The 17815-nt window shown below is 44.7% G+C and overlaps 1 protein-coding gene across 1 annotated transcript in view; it reads right to left on the bottom strand.

The window, feature by feature from the left end:
- DNAH6 (dynein axonemal heavy chain 6) overlaps nucleotides 1-17815 on the bottom strand; it is a 244646-nt gene that overhangs the window by 200983 nt on the left and 25848 nt on the right. Inside the window, exons 10-15 of the mRNA XM_019555221.1 lie at nucleotides 15486-15602; nucleotides 13959-14159; nucleotides 11651-11771; nucleotides 6312-6463; nucleotides 4314-4466; nucleotides 472-723 (exon numbers count right to left, since the gene is read on the bottom strand). Of these exons, the coding sequence (XP_019410766.1) occupies nucleotides 472-723; nucleotides 4314-4466; nucleotides 6312-6463; nucleotides 11651-11771; nucleotides 13959-14159; nucleotides 15486-15602 (996 nt within the window). The remainder of the gene's footprint in view (nucleotides 1-471; nucleotides 724-4313; nucleotides 4467-6311; nucleotides 6464-11650; nucleotides 11772-13958; nucleotides 14160-15485; nucleotides 15603-17815) is intronic.

Genomic DNA, 17815 nt, shown 5'->3' with positions numbered 1-17815 from the left:
CTTTTGCTTATTTTGTATGTAAGGAATCTTGTTTTTGGAAACTTTGATACTTAATTGAGTCTACTGGAGTGTGGTAATTACCGTACTTCAGCAGACTCCAGTGTCTCATGTATCAGTGTCCCTGCACTTAAAAATGGTTGTGGGGCTCATCAAGCAAGCTTTAGTTAAAGTGCCCCCACCACCCTTTTTAAGCACAGGGACACCGATACAGGAGATGCTCCAGGCACTTTAATTAGAGCAGCTCTTGGAACCAATCTAATAAAAGCGCTTCCCCACCACCCACCCCACCCCACTCCTGGAGCATGTGTATAAATGCCCGATATGTTTACAGAGTTAAACAGAACCTTTATAACTTCACAGTCCTGACTGCTGCTGGGGGTTTTTTTTGGATTTTTTGGATTTTTGTTTGTTTGTTTTTGGGAGTTTTTTGATAAAAAGTGAAAAAGAGAATACAAACTGCATTCTACATACCTGAGCTTGCTGTTTCACTTCTTTTACTTCTTCATTTAGCTCTAAAACATCCTGATCTAAATGCTGACAAAACTGAGTAATGCTGGTATCTCTTTCACCCACAGCTTTGTCAATAGCATTGCGAACTGCAACAATTGATGGTTTCAGAGTTGCAAAAAGAGCAAAATCTTCAGGAGGTGCAGGGACTTGGTACTGTTCAATAAGCTGATACATCTGTGTTACCACATTTGCTTCTTCTTCAAGGCTTTCAATCTACACAAATAATCACATTTACACTATCTTGAACAAACTACATTTTTAACTGCACCATTATTTAATCCTAGCTATGTTGCTGATAGTATCAAACTACAGTTAGAATATGAATATAATTATTACTAATAAACATGACTTAAAAATAGCCTCTGGTCATAAGAGCAGATCCAGTAAAAGATTTTATTTACATAGACAGATAAACAGGTTAATTTTATCCCTGTATTTGTTAGTCTCTTATCTCAATACTGCTTAGAGAATATCACAGGAGACTATAGTTAGGTTACTGGAGGACAGAGACAGGTTGGGTTAGAATGGCATCTTCTTCACTGTAGCTTCCTTTACTAAAGAGAATGTTACCATATTTTCTTGCATACAACATGCCCCAGAATAAAATACACCCCTTATTTTTTAAAGGTAGAATGAAAAAGTAAGATCTTGCCTTGTAGTAACTGGCTGCATCTACATGAGACGCTGACTGCACAGTCATTTTAGTACTTGTACGTACAACAACTGCAGTTACTGTGCAGTTGCATCGATGAACAACTTTTAGATAATGCTGACTATGCAGTCCCTTATTACTACTGTGCAGTAGTGTTGCATCAAACGTCATGCCATACGACGCTACGGCGCAGCAGGAATGAGTTACTGCGCAGTTAGTGTGTCATGTAGACATGGCCATTGAGTAGCAGCAGGGACAGAACTGAGCCTGCTAATTGTTCTGCTACCAGTGAGTCCCATGCAGTTTTTACTTTCGCTTTTGCCCAGCATGCAGTAGAAACTGTTCTTATCATGTGTCTAACATAAAACGTAAACTCTAATTTCCAGTTCATAGAATCAATGAGTCGGAAGGGACCTAGACAGATCATCAAGTCCGACCCCCTGCCATGAGCAGGAAGGAGCACTGGGGGTGGGATGGGTCATAAGACCCCAGCCAGGTGCCTACCCAGTTCTTTTTCTGGGGGGAGGAAGGTGCATTCATATTGTATACGAGAAAATACATCATGTTCCAATTGTCAGAACATTGAAATTAACCTTAAATACAGTATTCCTCACCTGGGGATTCTATAATACATATACATTATTCAAAAGGAAATAATAAGACAAGATTCAGAAACTAAAAAGAGACAGTTCGCCCTTACCTAGAGATTTGTCTGCTCACAACAAAAAGCACAGTTAATCTGGAAAGAATTTTTGAGCTGGTTATACCACCTCTCAACATTCAAAGGCAGCTTCCTGCCAAGGATTTCTGATACCACAGCTCCCTGTATGCAAGCTTGGTAAACTATACTGTCAGCCCAGCAAATAACTCGCAAGCTTAAGACCCTAAACAAACTAATAACCTATACATGAAAGGAGGAAATAGTTCAGACTAATGAATTTCCTGCTCCAAGAAGAATATTTTAAGCTCACTGTCCATTCAGCCAACTGGAATGGACTACAGAACTTTAACAATTAGTAGAAACTCAGCAAAAGGGAAGGAAAGAAAGCATGAAAGGAGAAAGGGATGATAATACTGAAGGAAAACACCGCACTCAAAGACCAAAGGCAACATTAGAACTGAATGAGACAACTGTGTAACAGCTGTGTAATAACTCTGTAGTTGGTTCGTATCATGCCATTAACTGAGTATGTGGCCAGGTGCCCCTGTGTCTGGGAGCCCCAATCAGCTCCCAGCTGATGCTGACTCCCAGCTGCAGGAGCACATGGTCCCATGGCTGGGAGCCTCTTCCCAAGACTCCCAGTTTCAGGGGCACCCCACGTAGCCCTCTGGCTAGGAGAACACAGCTGATGCAGTATCCCAGCCATGGGATGCTTCATGCAGCTGTGGTCAACTGTTGTCTCCCAAACACGTGGATGCATGAGGTGCCCCAGAGGTTGGGACACCATTTCAGCTGTGGTCTCACAACTGTAGAGGTGCATGACACCACATGAGCTGTGGTCTCTCTGCCACAGGGACCCCTGGGGCATCCCCACTGCTAGAAGGCCAGGTCAGTTAATGAGGCTCCCAGCTGTAGGAGCTTGCTTACTGCCAGTGCTAGGGAAGCCTGAGATCAAGCTCCCCCTGTACCAGCAATAAGCATGATGGGATCAGATTCACAAACACACAACAGTAATTCCTGCCATGCATGTGTGGATCATGTATTAGGCCCCATTGTGCCTTTACCTGCACATACAGAGGCCCCCCCCACTAAAAAAGCATTCTGTCACTGCATCAGCCTTCCTGCATCCTTTTCTAACACTACCCAGCCTCATGGGAAGTTGGTTGTTTTTTAAAAAGTCTTTAGACCACTGTAAGTCTTCCTAGAATACTATGGTTTTAACCAGAAAAAGTATCTTGGAGCTGTACAGCTGTCCAAACTATTATCTTACTTTAACAAGGTAAGAAAGGTCTTTACAAAAAGATTTCTATAAATTTCTGATGAAGATACAAAGACGCCCACCCAGGAGCAATAAACTCCAGCACAATAAGTGCCAGAGTTTATTGCTCTGTATTAATAGCATATGCCGATGCACCCAGAAACACCTATTTGGAGGGCCATATTTTCAGGATCATTACTGATCCTTCCTGAGGAGGTGACAGGAATGAGAATAGTTGCTTTAAATTAAGAATAAAAATCACTGATACAGTAACCAAAAATGTAAATGACTGTTCTAACACTGATACAACACTAAATGTAACTCCCAAACTTCAAGGGGTGTATAAGTACAGATATATATTTGTCCTAGAATGGATAAGTATGCAAGCACAATGATAAGAAGTTGGACTGTCTTTTCTATAAGAAGCATAGTAGTTCCTAATGCAGCCTCTTGAAATTTTAATGTGTTGCAATCTGGGCCACCGATGAAACAACTGAATTAGAAACAAATGTTGGTGTTGTTTGAAAGTGAACTCCTATCTCCCATGACAGGAGTTAGTTCCACTGGTGCAACTCAGCAACTAAGTCAAGCAACTAACCTGTACCTGCTATGTGGGTCCTGTGTTAGGCTTCTATTAGGTTACCTTTCTGGTTCTCTGCCACTATTTTAAAGAATAGGCAGAACCTGGAAGGGTGAACTAGTTGTCCAAGGATCTCAGGTGTTGTTCTCAGACTAACAAGGGGAAAGGCTGAAGACACCCTCTGTTTAAGCAGTGCTATTACCTGGCATCTACATATCAAAAACAATCCTAGGCTTTGCTAGCTAGGTTGCCAAGATAAGAAAAATGACATTCATGGAATAAAGTTCAGGTGCACCTTCTCCTCCATCAAGGTTTGTGCACCAGAAGCCTGCCCAAAAAAGAAAGTAACTCCAGGGAGACGGGCAGTAACCAAGGTCTTGAAGGGTTTTTTTCAAGCTGCTTCTACAAGGACGATGGTAGATTATTGGACTTGTGATGCTTGTGATGTTCTGTTTAATCAGAAAGAGTTTTATCGCTAACACTTCTCACCAATCAGCTGCCCTGTTAACCCAATAATGATGATCAGCTCAAATGTCCATTCCTGCCCATATGTACAGCCTCTCTTGTCCCACCTTTTCCAAGAAAATATGTGCAGAAAATATGCTCTCATCTGACTCAGACAGTGACCCTCTTTTCCACTTCCTGAACTTACTCTTTCCTGTATTTCATCAAGAAATATCAAGCTATTAACATATTCTGTAGTTGTGGAGGGGAGAAACTCGAGTTTAAATTTGGCATCTTGTGCTTCAGCTATAATGGCAGCCACCTTTTTCTTTCCAATAACAGGAAGCATATCATTAATGACCTAAAAAGGAAAGAAAAATAATAGATTGTGTAAGATGCTGCTAAAAGTAGAGGTAAAAGCTGTGCAAGCACCTACCTTAGTCACGTGGAAAATCTTGGTTAACTGTTCACCCCTAATCTTGTGCCCTATCCTTTAATCCTTCCTTGCATGAGTAATCCCACAAAATTCAATGAGACTACTTGCATGACAGAGAACTGCAGTCGTGCAGCAGCAGCAGCCAGATGGAAGACAAAGACCATATGTTCAGCCTTAAGATAAATGGTGTCTGAATCTTTGACTAGCAACTTTTCAAAACAGCTAAAGAACTGGTGAAGATAATCTGGAGAAGGATGTCTTCCAGGCTTCTCTGCCTGGAAGGTCAAAGGCTGCACACTTAAGGCATGTCCTCATGAGCAGGAATGTGCTTTCCCTGGGGACAGCTAACAGCAGCACATATTTGTGCTGCTGCCAGTTGTCCCTGGGGAACACCCCTGCACGCATGCTCTGGCATGCAACAAGTTGCACCAGGTGAGGTAGGGGAGGCTGAGGCCAGCACCTGGGCTGCCCCAGCAGCCTTACCTGTGGTTCTGAGGGTCTCATAGGGCTCCAGCAGCAGCAATGCAGGTGCACAGCGCCATGGCTGGCTGCCAGAGTGTGGCTCTGGCTGGCCAGGCTCCAGTTTCTAGTGCAGGTCTTTTCTGACACTGGGATATCCCAATTTTTAAAAAACCCACCAAGCTGCAAATTAGCAGCGCAACAAACACCTGCATGTACAGTGTGTGCTGTCTGCAGCACGGCAAACTGCACATGCGTACTTGTGAGGACATGCCCTTAGGGGTCCAGGATGTATATGGTGAAAAACAAATAAAGGCAGGGTTCCATCAATACTATGGAACACAAAAAATATATATTGCTGCAATATTAAGTTTGGGATTTTAGTCGAAAAATTCTAAGTCATGCTTTTCCAAGGCAATTTTAACATGGCCTCCATATGTTTATCTGGATTATAAATATTTATCTGGACATAAATACAACAAAATACAAAAAATCTATCTGAAGCTCTTGGATTTTAGGCATCTTCGCCATTAATTAAAAAACTACAATACATAGTTACAAAATAAAAAAAAAAAGGTATATTCCTCTGAAGCCTTCCCTCACCACCACCCCAAGAAATCTATGGCACACTGCCACTCGAACTCTCCTAACACTCTTATTTCCACTAAAAATAAATATATCTCCAACTGTCACAGTTTGCTGAAATACATACATAGGCAGATAGGTTCTATGTCATGACCAGACATTTAAAGACTTAGCGTATTTTAAACCAAAGGGGCATGAATTGTAAGACTTGTGCTTGCTCATGAACACTGCCTCTTCCAGCAGCTCCTTTCTTTTTAGCCAAGGGAGTTCCAGCTTGAGAGCTCTGTTGACTTCAACTGTAGCTGTGTGCCACAGGGAGAGAGGCTGCTCCTCAGAATATGAGGTACCAGGCCATTGGGTGCTTTATAGTAGAGAACCTCAAACTCAACCCAAGAACAACAGGCAGCTAGATCTGAGAGTCCTGCTGTCATGTGCTCTTTCCTTATTCAGTAGAATATTGTGCCAAGTTCCACATTGAGATATTTTCCCATGTATCTTAAGGAGGTAGCAAACAGCTGCAAGGTTAGTGTATACAGCAATTTAAGAAGCACAGTGAAACCCTGATAAATGCTGGAGATATTATAATATTTTGGGGACTAGACTATAAATAACAGTATGACTTCAAGCAAAAGACACTGTGTAGCTCTTCTGCTTGAAGTATTGGGCAGTCACTGACCAGAGAAACTGAAATCACAAGAATGTATTCCATATTATCTTCAGAATTACCTCCAAACAGCGCACTGGTGATGGAATTAGTTTTTCTTTTAATTTTTTAGCATCTATGAGCAACAAGCCTAAATTTCTCTGCTGCTTTATAGCCAAAGCATCTTTGTGTTCTCTGTGATACTTCTCCAGTTGTTCAGCAAAGAAATCAACACCTGTGAATTATAATTACATTGTGAAGCTAAGAATAATAACCAATACTTTGCTTCAAGACAGCTTTGTAAAGTGTTTTTCTAATTGTATCATGTAGTCATAAACTGTGAGAAAACACACACACACATCTAGGACTCTGGTTATCTAAACAGAAACAAATGCAAACTTATGCTTCTCAAATAAACAATATACTGCAGCTATACACATTACGCATTAGTTTTTTCCAGCCTAAGATTCGGCATTAAGAGACACACAGAGACAGTTCAGTTTGGATAAAATGAGAAACAACATGCAGCTTTGCCTAAAGCAAAAGCTGAGCCTTTAAAAAATTTAAATTAGATTAACTTTTTTTAAAGGCATGATGCTTCCTCTCCATGAGTAAACACAGGCAATGGGAATGGGCATTGCCTTGGCATATGACAAGGCAGGGTAAAATGCTGAGGCTTTGCTAAGGCATATGGAAGAAATCAACCCAGGCGTTGCTGATAAACTCAGGCTGGTGGGGCAGGTGGAACATCACACCTGCCCCAGCAGGTGGGGGGGGGACAGGTGGGGGGCAGGTTTACAGCCGGGCACTCTGGCCAGGAGTGGGGAGGCTGCAAACTCCCCTGCTCCCAGCCAACCTGCAACCCCCAACCCTGTGTGCCACTCCACCCACCCCACCAGTCTGAGTTCATCAGCCACACCAGAATCAACCACTAGAAGCAAAGGCATGCACTGTTGCCCTAATGGCAGAGACTCCTATAAAACACAACTAGAACCAGCAGTACTGGCCTAGAATGCCCACAATGTACTGAAATGCTCATGCCTAGGGAACATATATCTGACCAAAATGCTGAAAGCTTTGTCCGTCTGTGTATCACGTCTGTGCAGAGCAACTTGAAACATTAGGATCTTAGGTAGATGTATCCATCTGAGATGCAGATTTTACAAGGGTTTTTAAAGCACTGAATTACTGAACCACAGATTCATAGAAAAGTAGGGTTGGATGGGACCTCAGGCAGTCATCTAGTCCAATCCACTGCTGAAGACAGGATCAGCTTATCTAAACCATCCTAGACAAGTGACTAGACAATTTTTCCATACTTTTTTTGAAGCATAGTGCCCAAGACTGGACACAGTGTTCCAGGTGAGGTCTCATCAGTGGAAAGATCACTCAGTACAGCCTGGTATGCTTTTGGTTTTTTTGGAACAAGGACCACTTAATAAAATTTATAATAAAACATAACATAGGGATATTGTGATTATGTAAAAGCAAAACAACCCAAACATTGCAATCCTAAGGAATTCAGTGAGGGTAAAATTAAATGAAACGCATGTATCTTATGGTAAGGAAAGACACAAATAAGGCACATTTACCTTAAGTATGCAACCTTAACTGCCATCCTGTACAGACACTAAGCAATATTAACCATACAGTTAGATTTGTAGACCCATAGCAATACAGGCCTAGAAGGGACCTCAAGAAATCATCTAATCCAGCTCTCTCCTTTGAAGAAGGGTTAATACATACTAACTTATCCGAGATCTCCAGTGAAACTGATAACATCCTAAGGGAGCCTGTTCAAGTATTTCACTACCCTTATAATTATATCTATCTATCTGTTGCAAACAGGGGAGAAACTTGAAAAATTAAAAAAAATACTCTTCTCCTAAATGTAAATATTATGTTAATTCTATACTAATTTGATAAGAAAATGTGTCCCAGTGTAGACAAGTATGGTATAGATTTCTCTTTGTGTGAATGCCTGTCTGGAAGTTGCTTTTTTCCCCTTGAATGACTAGATTGCTGCTAGTTAGTGAGCTGTCAGTCATGCAATGTGAAGCAGATACAGTAAAAGAAAGCTACGTTTTTCAGGCAGCTCTGACCAGTTCTGAAGGGAACTATACCAGCCAACAGTTGGTTCTAAATTGGTTGTATATTAGCATTAGGAACATAACCTAGAAACTGATATACCATATCAGAACAGGGTCTTATTTGCTAACCTGTTCTTTCTGTGACAGTTGTTTGTACCAGATGCTTTAAAAGGAGGGTACAAGAAACCCCACAGAAGATAAATATGGAATAATCTAACTCTACAGAAGGTTCAACATTTCCTGAGACAGATAATGATTAGTTACACTTTAAAGCATAAAAGTAGATACCTTTTATACGTTTTAAACCTTATCGATGTGCTAATGGCATACTCTTAAACCTAGGATATTGGCCTGCCTAGACTGACTATTCACTCCAGTCCACCACCTCCACAGCTGACCAGCCAGGTTAGATACAGGTGGCCAGCATCATAGAAAATTAGGGTTGGAAGGGACCTCAAGAAGTCATCTAATCCAAACCCCTGCTCAAAACAGGACCATCTCCACGAGATCATTTCAACCATGGCTTTGCCAAGCCAGGCCTTAAAAACCTCCAAGGATGGAGATTCCACCACCTTTCTAGGTAATTTGTTCCTGTGCTTCACCATCATCCTATTGAAAGAGATTTTCCTAATATCCAACCTAAACCTCCCTTGCTGCAACCTGAAGCCTCCATCAAGGCCATCTGCCTACTCCCTTGCTACCCGAGGAGTCAATCAGGGTTAGCTGACCCTACTTCTCTTCTTATAAATCCCTGCCCAGGAACAGAAAGTGTCTGGGCAATAAGGCTCAACAGGGTAGCCAGGCTGCTTTGCTGTTTCTCATGCCTTGTACTCTGCCTGATCCTTTGGCTACCTGACCTGCCTTGCCCTTGGACTCCACACTCGGCCTAACCCTTTGGCTTTCTAACCTGGCTTTGTAACCTTTCCATCTTTTTGCTTGATCTCCTGGCTTCTTGACCCAGCTTGCCTTTTGACTCTGCACTCTGCCCAGCTCTCTGGCTCTCTGACTTGGCTTACTGGTAGAGGTGCACCAATATATCGGTCTGATATCAGATAGGTACCGATCTAAAGACAACTGGCTGTATCAGATATCAGCCCAATGGCTGTATCGGATATTGAACAATAAAATGCCTGCGCTGCACACAGATGCAGCGCAGCACTCAGGCAGTGAAAAGCACAGCTAGCAGCATGGAGAGCTGCCTCCAACTGGTAAGTCTGGTGTGGTGGAAAGGGGGGGAAGGGAAGGGGGGAGAAGATCAATGCCCGCTGCGGTGAGGGAGGGGACGGGGCAGGGCCGGGCACTGTCCAGGCGGGGCAGGGGGGCTGGAGCCGTGGCTCATGGAGGGAGGGGAAAGAGGCAGCTCCAGCCACTGCTTGCACCCCAGGAGGACACGGGGAGGGATGGGGGGGAGATGTGTACCCCCTGGATCTGCACGGGACAGGGTGGGGCGGGCTGCAGCCGGAGCTATGCAGGCCTCTTCTTGGCAGGGACTCGGAGTGGGCACCAGCAGTGCTGGAAGGATACTGCATCCACCCCAAATTTTGCCACCACTCCACTCCCAGCACTGCTGCTGCCAGCTGCCCAGCACAGCTGCGGCTCTTCCCGGCTCATAGGTAGAGGGGAGGCATTAAGACACAGCTGCACCGGGTGACTGGCAGCTGTGGCATTGGGAGCAAAGTGCTGACCAAATTTGAGGTGGATGCAGCACCCTCCCAGTCTTGCCAGCACCCACTCCGAGCCCAGTCCCCACCGAGAAGAGCCCTGCACACCCCCAGCTGCAGCCTACCTTCCCCGTGTGGATCTGGGGGGGTACACCCCCCCCTCTGTGCCCTCCCAGGGTGCAAGCAGCAGTGGTAGCAGCCTTCCTGTCACAAGCCAAGACTCCAGCCCCTCCCCCCTGCCCTACCTGGGCAGTCCTTGCCCCTGCCCCCTCCCTCACCACAGGGGGCGTTGATCTGCTGCCCCCCTTATGCCCATTCCCTTCCCCCTTCCCTTCCACCACACTGGACTTACCAGCTAGAGGTAGCTGTATCGGAAATTGGTATCAGTCGATATGCTCCCTTAATTATCGGCTATCGGTATCAGCCCAAAAAATCTCTATCGGTTCACCCCTACTTCTTGGAGTGACCTCTTGGCTTCTGGCTTCCGAGCACTTGAATTCTGCATGCTCCTTCTGACCCTGCTTGCTCCCCTGCACTCCGTGTGCCCCCAGACCTGACCAACCATGATCTGGTGTGACACAATGTTATATTAACACTCAGAAAAGAAACTGATTCAGGAAGTAAATTGTATCAGATATTGGGGTCTGAGATGGTAGGTTTGTAATGAATTGTCAGAAAAATAGACTTCTGACTGAGGTTTGTATTTGGCTTACATCAATGGCATTACTTACAGTAAAAACTAAAAGTACCAAATACCTATACATGTAAAACTACATTCTTTCCATTCATAACATCTACTGGGATTCTGCCTGGTGTGAACCACTTGAATACAAGTGATTCAAGCCTCACTGTAGTGAGCTTGTATGTGTTATAGGCCTCTTATAGGCTCCAACAATCCTTCGTTTATTAGTATGTCGAGCCTGCTGGGCATAGAAGGGTAACAAGATACCCAGGGACTTGTGAGATTTCTCTGGTGCCACTTGTAGTGGCATGTTCAAGGGAGGGACAGGGAGATGGCAGCAGGGAGGGACAGAGAAGGACAGGGAGACTGCAGCAGGGCCCTGATCTTCATCTCCTCACTATTGGTGTTCTTTGCCTCTACCTGCCTTTCCAGAATCTGAGACTGTATTTGAGGAACTGCCTGAAACGGACCACTGAGCTGCCACCAGTTGAACTGCCTTGGTGAAGGAAGGCTGAGGCAGGGGAAATGCATCCCTGAAAGTGGTAGATGATGCAGACTTGTGTGGATACAGCTGCATGCCTCAGACCATTTAGCAGGAACAAAATTGATAGGGATATGAGCACTGAAATAGTGGGGTATCCAGAGATGTGGAAGTGACTAAAAGGTCAGAGGGAATACAACAGACTTACCAGCTGGATGCAGCTGGATGAGGTTCATAAAGGAACCAATCACCCATTTATAACATTGTTCCTATGGGAAAATTGGTTCCAAGTTACAATGTTTCAACTTAAGGCTTTCAGGAACCAATTATGTCGTAAGTCTGAGGACTGCCTGTAATCTATCAAAAATCTGGTAACTGGTTTAAGGGGAAAATTGATAACAAAATCAAGAATACATACTGCAAATATCTGTTGAAATAACAAACATAATAAAACACTACTATCTGCAGAACACTGTTAATTAAATTATTACTAATAAAAAGAATTTACCATGTTCTTGCTGTTTCAGCGCTTCCAAGTCAAGACTTTCATTTTCTTTGAAAAATAATCGAAACCTTTCAAAAGTATCTGCATATAAGTTGGCTGCCTCAAATGCTGAATGAACAGTTTCCTAAGTTTTATAAAAGATATAACACAATTATGTAAAATATGCACAATCTGTTTTGATTGAAGTTAATAAAAAAAATAAATGTTATATGCTGAATTTTGGTTTTTTGTACAAAAAAGAATCTATGGAGGAATAGTATGCAGTTCATTAGATTGGTAATAGGGTAGAGAGTGATTTTAAACTTTCACTAAGCAGTTCAAATATAGTTTTGATGAATAGTGAATCAAGCTCACTGACATTTAACATTGGGTTAATAATATGGATGAAGACATTTGCTGGTCTCAATAGATGGGTGTGCAGTGTCTACTATTTTCTAAGCTTAACCAAGCCTAGGGGCAGTGAGACAGACCTTAGTCCACCTATCAGGCACTTAAATGTAATTATGCTGCTGTTACAGGTTACCTTTAAAATATTTTAAATCTGTGGACTGTTATGCTGTTACAAAGTTAGAACAGCTTCAGAGCAGTCACAAGTTAAGCCTTAATGACATCTCAGACCAGCAGAACTGTGACTGGTGAGGAAAAGAGTGGACAGAAGCCAGGACTCTATCCCTCCCCTGGGGTAGTGGGGTGGAGGAGGGTGGCATTAGCTCAGAGGTTGGAAACCACCGTGGGGGTCTCTGGATTCCCTGCCATAGTCAGCAGGGGACATTTGAAGTGAAGGGCAGCAGGCAGAAGTAAAGAGAATGGAGTAGGGGGGAAAAAAGGAATAAAATAAAGAAAGAAAGAACCAAAATACTGCATGCGTTTCACTGAACTGGGACAGGGGGTGGGGGCGGGGTTGGGTTAGTACTCATACTGGAGCAGAGCCAATATCCAGCATGCTTACTGTATACATACAACATAAGGCAGTGCTGAGACCCATTCTCTTCACAGAGGTAGATAGTAGGTGTGTGCAAAGAGGGCCCTATTAGATTAGGAATTGGCCCGAATCAGGGAGAGTGATTCAATATGTTGATTCAGCTCACTGTCCCTGAGTCAATTCGGCCACTGTGAATCACCGATTCAGACACAGACAAAGTTTTAAAAGTTTTTTCTACATACCTTGAGGTGGCAGGCGCTGCTCATGTTCGCCGCAATGCTGGGGCACATGCAGCATTCCACAGGAGTGCAGGGGTGGGGGATGGATGGACGACACACCCTCCACATGCTTGGCAGCAAACCCGGAAATGGACCAGAACTACTTCCAGTTCACTTCCAGGTCTGCCAGGCAGCGTGCTGTGGGGGGACCCCCGCACCTCCTCGGTTCAGCAATCGGCTGCAGGGGGACCCCAGGTACCCCACTCAGACCCAGGAGGCACCAGTCACTGAGCTGAGGGAGATGTGGGGGGGGGTGAGGGGTGAGCCCAGCGTACTCCCCAGCGGACCCAGAAGTGCTTCTGGTCCACTTCCATGTGTACTGCCAAGCACCCTGGGGAGCCCCCAGTGCTTCTGGGGGATACTCCATTCACCCCAGCATCGCAGCACTCACAAACCCCTACTACCTAGAAGTATGTAGAAAACATTTAAAGCTGTGTCTATGTCCAAATCTCCAAATCTTTCTGAATCTCTCCAAATTGATTCAGAGGGTTCCAATTCAATTCAGAGAGATTAAAGGGTCCTCTGATTCAATTCAGATTCAGAGATTTGGCCACCAAATCAGGCCAAATCTCTGCTGAATTGAATCGGACCAAAGCTTCATGTAGCCCTAATAGATAGTAGGATTGCTGTTGCTGTTTGCACAGGGGTGCTGGAGCACACAGCAAACTGGTGAGTTGTACCTGCGTGCTCAGAGTGGTCAGGGTGTGATAGGGTCACACCCTTTGTGAAGGAAGATAACCATCAGCTGGAGTGGCATAACTTTAACAAGTTTAGAGGGTACTTAGGATGGGTTAACAAACTTGATTGAGTAAATTTAAGTACCTTTATGACAATTTGAAAGACCACCCATGGGGACCCAAATGTTCCATTCTGTTCCAATCCTCAGAAAAAAAATTAATGCAAAAGCAAATGGGTCTTCCTCCTGGTTGCTCTTTTTTGAAGTTTAGTCTTAAGGCTAATATGATGGTATTTTACAAAAGCGGAGATCCTTAATCTGTTTTTCAGGGATATGGCCCAATATCTTCAAACAGTCTCACAACCATCATTAATTAATTAATTTTAATCAAAGAGAGGAGAAAAAAATCATATAAAAAAGGAAAGTGTTTGGTACCTTTATTTGCTGGATGATAGTCTGCAAATGCCTGTCATCTTTAAACATGGTTGATAAGCTCGGCCCTTCACCACATGTCTTTTCTTCAATAGTGTTATTAATGACAGGCTGAGTAAAGGCATCAAAGTATTTATCGGGTACAAGATTAGCGACAGACAACACAGTTTCCTGGAACTGATGTACAATATCTGCAATACCATCCTGTTAGACAATAGAAAACAACATCCATAAATGCTCTTGGAACCTTCCTGAAATGTAAAATAAATTAGGATGTGAATGTAGTTTTAGGGGTGCAGCAATAGAGATGCTTTTCCTGAACAGCACGGCTTCTTGCCCTTGATACAGAAAGTTACTGTGGTATCACTAGAGGTGACAGGAAAGAATTTCTATGTACCCAGTTTGATTCTCCAAAGCAAAAAAAGGCATTGATCCTTTTTTCTCTATAACTGAGGTAAGGTGACTGGGACAACAGGCCTGGGTGTGTGGCCTTTGAGAGGGAAGAAGTGCAAAAATAGCTGCTGTTTGTGGCAGCAGGTGACCACACCGCCACCACTAGCACCATGGCAACCAACACTACTCCACGTGTCACTGCTGCCCAGGGTCCAAAGTATGGCGATGTCTTGGGGGCACGGCCTTTGTCAAAAGTTGAGTTTCTTCTGTTTTCCCTTTCAGTATGGAGGAAATTTGCTGTTTGACATTGTTAAATTTAAGTGGGACATTTTATAAAAATAAGCCTATTGCAGGTAAGGACATCACTGCATCTTACCTTAGCCTGGCTCAGCTGCCTGTACACCAAAGGGATTTATTATTTTCCTTCTCTTAACTTCAGACTCAGGATTTTAGTGATTTTTTTTTTACTCTGGACAACATTCCTCTATGTTTTAACTAAAATTGTGGGCTGATTTTTACTTGCACAAATGACCATTTATATTTCTGGTGGGAAAAGGAGTCATTAAAAACGAATTTACACTCTAAAGTCCATTTTTACAGTGGCAGCCTAGAGTCCTTACTGTGAATACATATCAGTCTTTGTATGAACCAATACACATTCAGGGCCTGCTGCATTTGGAGATTAGCTCTGCTATCCAGATTTCTTCATTACAACATGGCATTCTCTTCTCAATCTTCTAGTGGAGATGGAGTATGTAAGACACCCAAATAAAAGGCAGTCAAAGAGCTAAGGCTGCTGGCAAACTCTGACCAGTGAATTGGGAAGTGTCCTATACCCTGAAGAGGGAGGGATCAACTAGACAGAGTACAGTTAAGGGTGAAATGCTGTATTCAAATGGGATTAACTCCTTCTGCACACAGGCATTCTTGAAATTCAGTGCATAAAGCCAGCTCAGTTTTTAGGGATCTCAAAAACAGAGGTTTTGCTAGTTTGCAAGGGCTCTTTTACACTACTGTTATAACCAGAAACCATTCTGCCCCAAAGTAGGTAGAGGGCATCAGCAAATCTGACCTGCAACACTGACATTTCTTTGTACATTGCAACTACCAGAGAAACTGATGCTTTTCTACACAAACCTGGAAGTCCTCCAAAGGTGGTGCAAACAACAATGTACTGATCTCCAGAATTAACTCTGTGAGAAACATGGGGAGATATGCTTCTTCTTCATTCTGCCCTCCGATCCCAGGAGCAGCCTGAAATAGTGTGAAAAAAATTACCCAAAGTGAGCAATAAAGAAATACATACACATTGTAGGTGAAAGCAGGGTGAGAATTAAGGGGGAGCTTGGGGGGGAGGAGCTGAGCCCTCCCATAGGAGATGAGTGCCCCTCTATAAGATTTGAAAATCATAACCTGCAGGGGAGAGGAGGGGGTCCTGATCAAATTGCTCCTTTACTTAGGTGGACTTGTTAATCAATAAACTGGTTTAATTTTTTCTGCAGACCCCCCAAGAGTCAAAGTGTCATTCGAACCTGGGTGAAAGTTGTACATAGCTTTCTGACTGTGGCCTTGCACTTTTCAGATATGTAACAAAAGAAGAGTAGAAAAGCCTAGTTCAAAAAGAACAAACCAAACAAAGTGGAAGGGCCTTATTGGCAAATGCATGGCACAGACACAACAGTTTTGGGCACTTTAACTAATTCTGTAGCCAATGGGAAAAGATGTTGGGAAAATAACCTGTGTAACCAAAGGAAGCATAGGGCTACAACAGATTTGATTTCAAAGTGTGCAGCAGGCACTCTGGAACAGTGCCACCACAACATAAACATGATGAAACCTGGGAAAACCAGGGACATGATAGACAGACAAACATCCTGAGAGGGGCAAAAGACCATGCCATTGTCAAAGTGACCAAGGGGAAGAAGGGGAACAGATCATACATAGAGAACAAGCAAAAATAAGGACTGTGGACTCCGCCCCATCTACAAAAAAGAACTGTGGATCCCAGAGACTCTTGAATGCTTGGCCAATGGCAGGGAGATCCTCTGTCTTCAGAATTATGTAAGACAGTGGTGGGCTAGCGGGCCACTTAGGGAGTTTGGGTGAGCCACTGCAGACCAGGTCAACACCCCCCCCGCCCACCCCCAGCTGCAAAACAGCTCGCCAAAACTCCCTAAGTGGCCCTCCGGCCAAAATAATTGCCTAGTCCAGGACAGAGAGAACAAAGGTTAGGATAACCTAACCTTTGTCCCCTGCTTCTCCCTGCACCCCTCCCCAACCCTGAGTCGTCAACATGAGTGCAGCCGCATGAGTGCAGCCACGTGCTGGGGAGCCACACCAGCTGCACCCACATGGTCTGAGCCGGCACATAGGCATATAGCACAGCACCAACCCGGCCACATGCTGGAGACTCAGGGCAAGAGAGAGGATGCAGGGAGAAGAGGGCTGGAAGCTGTGGGTTATCCAGACCCCGCCACGCCAGTGCATTCTGCACTTCTCCCTGCACCCCCTTCTCTTAGAGGTGCACTGATATATCAGTGTCATACTGGACTGGCACTGATAAAAGGAAAATTAACATTATCGGCTATCAGCTTTTTTTGGCCAGTGTAGCCAGTAACATACCAATAAATATAATATGCCTTCTGGCCGGGGCCCCCAGATGCCACATGCATGCACGTAGCTGCAGCATGCATGCTGCCAGGAATGCAGCCGGCCAGTGTGGAGAGCAGCACCCTGCAGGTAAGTTTGTGGAGGGGAAGGGCCATGGAGGAAGGAAGGGACATGGGAGGGACAGATAAAGGCCCCCATGGTGAAGGAGGGAGTGGGACAGGGACAGGGGCTGGAGCTGGGGCTGGGGGCGCTGCCCAGCCAAGGTGGTGAATGGGAACACAGGGCTGGGGTGAGGAGCGGGACAGAGTCGCGGGTGGCTTATCCAGAGGATGCAGGGGGAGGGGGAAGCTCCCCAATGCTGCGTGCATCCCCACATGCCCTCCCCACCCAGATCTGTGCACAGGGTGGAGACAGGCTACCCACTATGGGCTTGGGCCTTTCTGCCTTGCTGCATTTGCCCCGGGAGCCACGCATCCCCTGCCCATCTAGTGGCAGTGGAGGCAATGAGTTGTGCCTCCTGCTGCGGGGCAGGCAGGGGATGCAGAACAGCTAGCATGCAGCTCCTGGGGAAAAGGCAGCAGGGCAGAGAGCCTTGAGCCCACAGCGGGCAGCCCAGTTCCATCCGCACCCCACTTGGCTCCACTCGTAAAAGCATCCCCATGCTTAAAAATGATGGCAGTGGCACTTGACCTAAAGCTCATTTGAGAAGCTCTAATTCAGGTGCCCCCGCTGCCATTTTTTAAGCACCAGGACACTGATCCCCCGGATGAGCCACCTGTGGCTCTGTCTCGCTCCTCACTCCAGCCCTAGTATCCCATTCACTACACTGGCTGTGCAGCGCCCCCAGCCCCAGCCCC

This window comes from Crocodylus porosus, unplaced genomic scaffold (genome assembly GCF_001723895.1).
Source record: "Crocodylus porosus isolate Cpor-Errol unplaced genomic scaffold, CroPor_comp1, whole genome shotgun sequence".
In the NCBI taxonomy this organism is placed as follows: Eukaryota; Metazoa; Chordata; order Crocodylia; family Crocodylidae; genus Crocodylus; species Crocodylus porosus.
Note: the sequence above shows the minus strand (reverse complement) of the source record. Positions and strands in the feature narration are given on the sequence as shown.